Consider the following 3,990-nt stretch of genomic DNA (forward strand, 5'->3'; position numbering starts at 1 on the left):
ACGGGAAATTATCAAACAAGCAGATACGTAACAATACTTTATCAGTTATTTGAAATAAAGATACACAACATTAATCAAAACTAAAACAAATCGGTAAGCAAGGAATCCTTTTTTTATAATTAAGTACTACTTCTTTGAAGTTGTGTAATAATACATTGTTACACTTTGCCAGCAGCATGAGTTAAACTTTTACAGCTGTAGATTCCTGAAACCCTTTTTGACCTTTTTTTTTTAACCCTTCAACTGTAGTTGACATCATATGATGCAAGCATTTTGCACATAACATCTTGAATGATCTGCTGCAAAAATTTTTGAATCTTTCCGCATGGGGTGGTGGGCAGATTTAACACAAGCTGCAAATGAAGGGTTAAATATAGGAATAACAGTGGCAAGCTTTTGTCATCAGGATCTTTCCCTGTGAAAACATTCCCCTATGACTTTATACTTTCTTAAATATTATGTCAGCTTATTCAAGCCATTTATTAATCATGTGCAAGTCAATCTGGGTTAGTTATTGTCATTTTTGTTAGATTTGTTTTTATCTGAATGTAATCAACATACATAGTTTAAATAACTTACAGGTAATGCTTTAAAAATATTTTTATGTAAAAAAAATTGCCAAAGCGAATCACATTTAAGCCATTCTTATTGTCTTTAATTACAACATTAGCAGCATTTACCTGTCCACTAAAAGTATGTATTGGTCAATTACAGAGTGCCCAAACAAGGCTACTGATCAAAGGAGGGAAAATTGTCAATGATGATTTAATGTTCGATGGTGATATCTATCTTGAGGATGGAATCATCAAGTAAGTGAAGGCTACAGGTTTATGATGCTACTTTGTATTACTGGTGTTGAAATGCTTGTACTGAGAAGCATTTCACTAATTGCAAACTACATTCATTGTTTTGTATTTATTTATTCGTAGCATACTGCAATCTAAATTTATGGAGAGAACATTATTGAATGATAAAATTTTATAACTGAAGTAACAAATGTATATAAAAAAAACTAAAGTTACCTTGAATACAAATAACAAAATCCATTTGAGTAATAATGTCTTTTCATCAGTATCATTAGTTTTCAAATGCACAATTCAACTAAGTTAAATATAAACATTGTATTCTTAGTTATAATTGCCATTCACCAAGCTTTCACAAAGTGCTGTGATCAGTACTTTTCTATACCATTTAATCATGCAATCGATTATAAATCATTACTTCTTATTTGGAAAATACGATATGATTGATTTGGTTCAGAAAGGCTTCTGTATATTAAATATATAATTCCAATCACTTTTAATATTCAAGGTTATACTGAAAGGTCTGCTTTACAATTCAAACAAGTCTTCTTTATTTAACATTCTAACTACAGTGTGATTTAAAAACAATGGTACCTTTAAAACTGGACTTCATATTGGCTATTGTAATTTTATTTAGGAAAGTTTGAACATATTACAGGGCTTGTAATTTTATTTAGGAAAGTTTGAACATAATACAGGGCTTGTAATTTTATTTATGAAAGTTTGAACATAATACAGGGCTTGTAATTTTATTTAGGAAAGTTTGAACATAATACAGGGCTTGTAATTTTATTTAGGAAAGTTTGAACATAATACAGGGCATTTCAGTATCTCAAGGCTATCCTTAAACGAAAGTAGTGGAAGTTTCTTTACAGTGTTATAGTGATCTTCACAATATCCAACAACACCAACATGTATTTTATATACATCATCAATTGTATATTACTGAAAGAGAGAGAGAGAGAGAAAAATAAGGTAAATAAAGACTGCTAGTTTTCAAGAAAAGTAATTTAGGTATGCAGTAAAATATTGTTTTGAAACTCAACACTTCTTATGAACCATTTGGACAACATAATCATTGTGTTTATGGTTTGATGAATTTTTCTTGATGCAGTGGTGGATTATTAGTTCCTGATAAACCTTACCAGTTATTTTTAGAACTTACCAAAGATGCAAAACTATTTGAGATAAAAACCCTGAGTTTACTGTATTGATAACGTGACATGCAATTATGCAGTTCAGACGTATCTGTTTTTATATTCACTTATTCCACCCAAGTTTTATTTTGTCAGGCAAGTTGGAAAAGATCTCATCATCCCTGGAGGTACCAGGACTATTGATGCCAAAGGGAAGCTAGTTATCCCAGGTAAGTTATTTTTGTAAAATATATTAATCAAGAGAGGTCTGATTGATTTATTGATTAAATAAATGAATCTAAAGAAAGCATAATTTATATATCAATGAAGTTACTTATAAAAGGATTTGATGATGCTTGACTCTCCTGGAAATCGTCAAATGACCCAACAGACTTCTCTACAAAACTAAAACTAACCTTTCGTTTATGTGTAGAATACTTAAAGCTATAAGTAATTTTTTTATGATTTACTAGGAAATAAAGATAAAAATATTCAGTGAGGAATAGAAATCTTAGGGTTGTATTGACTTAAAAAATTAGAACACATAGTACTTTACAGCATATAATTAATGTGAAAATCTTAGGGTTGTATTGACTTAAAAAACGAGAACAACATAGTACTTTACAGCATATAATTAATGTGAAAATCTTAAGGTTGTATTGACTTAAAAAACGAGAACACACAGTACTTTACAGCATATTGTTACGACATCGAGGTCACGTGACTAGTATCACGCCACGTCATTTTCGAACTTTCACGTCTTTTCCTTAAATCTCGTGATTTTTCTAGATATAGTGTAGTCTTGTATATATAAGACCGGCCACGAAGCGACGGGTAGGTAATGAGTAATTGAATGTATGCAGATAAAATATTGTTGGCCATGTGAGACAATAGTGTAGTCTTGTATATATAAGACCGGCCACGAAGCGACGGGTAGGTAATGAGTAATTGAATGTATGCAGATAAAATATTGTTGGCCATGTGAGACGTGAGTTATAGCGTTGTTATAGAGCGACTGTTGAAATTAAGTGTATTGTAAAGTTGTATTTGGAAAGAATAAACCAGTTTTATTTAAGAAAGGACTTGTGTCGCTAAAGTTTCGTCGGAACGAATTTACGGAAAATTAACTAGCGAACGGAGACGTAACAAATTAGTGTCAGAGAGTGGGACAAAAAAAAAGGAAACGAGAGGCGGAAAATCAAACTACAGCTTAGCATACTTGATGGAAACAATACAAGAGCAGCAAAAGAAACAAGAAGAACGAGAAAATAAACAAGAAGAGAGATTACAGCAATTGTTGGAGGAAAAAGAAAAGAAACAAGAAGAGAGATTACAGCAGTTGTTGGAGGAAAAAGAAAAGAAACAAGAAGAGAAATTACAGCAGTTGTTGGAGAAAAAGAAAGAAACAAGAAGAGAAATTACAGCAGTTGTTAGACGAAAAAGAAAAGAAACAAGAAGAACGAGAGAATAAACAAGAAAAGAAACAAGAAGAACGAGTTGCAGGTTTTCTTGCAACTGCTGTAATCTCTCTTCTTGTTTCTTTTATAATGTATCTAATTCGCTTTTGAATTTACTAATGATTTACATTTGTACTTCTTTCCACTGTTGTAGTTTCTCTTCTTGTTTATTTTCTTTCTCCTCCAATAGCTGTTGTAATCTCTCTTCTTGTTTATTTTCTTTCTCCTCCAATAGCTGTTGTTATCTCTCTTCTTGTTTATTTTCTTTCTCCTCCAATAGCTGTTGTAATCTCTCTTCTTGTTTATTTTGCTGTTCGAGCTGCCACTTAATGATGATTTATTGTCTTTTACACCAGGAGAACACATTAACCGTCGACTTAAGCAGCCCCCAGGCAATGGCAAGCCCCTTCCAGACCCCACAGCTAAACCCTAATGCAGACATATTTAGTCCCGTTAGAAGTCACTTCCCAGATATGAATGTCAGTAATAGGAGTGATCCAGTACGAAGCAAACCACAGTAATACGATGGCAAAGCACCGTGGGAAGCATATAGAGCACAATTTGAGCTACTGGCAGAGATGAACGATTGGACAG

The 3,990-nt window shown here is 32.4% G+C and overlaps 1 protein-coding gene across 1 annotated transcript in view; it reads left to right on the forward strand.

Annotated features, from left to right (window-relative positions):
* Positions 1-3,990, forward strand: part of LOC106467882 (dihydropyrimidinase-like) — a 49,631-nt gene that overhangs the window by 21,407 nt on the left and 24,234 nt on the right. The window contains exons 2-3 of the mRNA XM_022396095.1: positions 715-809; positions 2,096-2,169. Coding sequence (XP_022251803.1) covers positions 715-809; positions 2,096-2,169 — 169 coding nt within the window. The remainder of the gene's footprint in view (positions 1-714; positions 810-2,095; positions 2,170-3,990) is intronic.

This window comes from Limulus polyphemus, unplaced genomic scaffold (assembly GCF_000517525.1).
Source record: "Limulus polyphemus unplaced genomic scaffold, Limulus_polyphemus-2.1.2 Scaffold2777, whole genome shotgun sequence".
In the NCBI taxonomy this organism is placed as follows: Eukaryota; Metazoa; Arthropoda; class Merostomata; order Xiphosura; family Limulidae; genus Limulus; species Limulus polyphemus.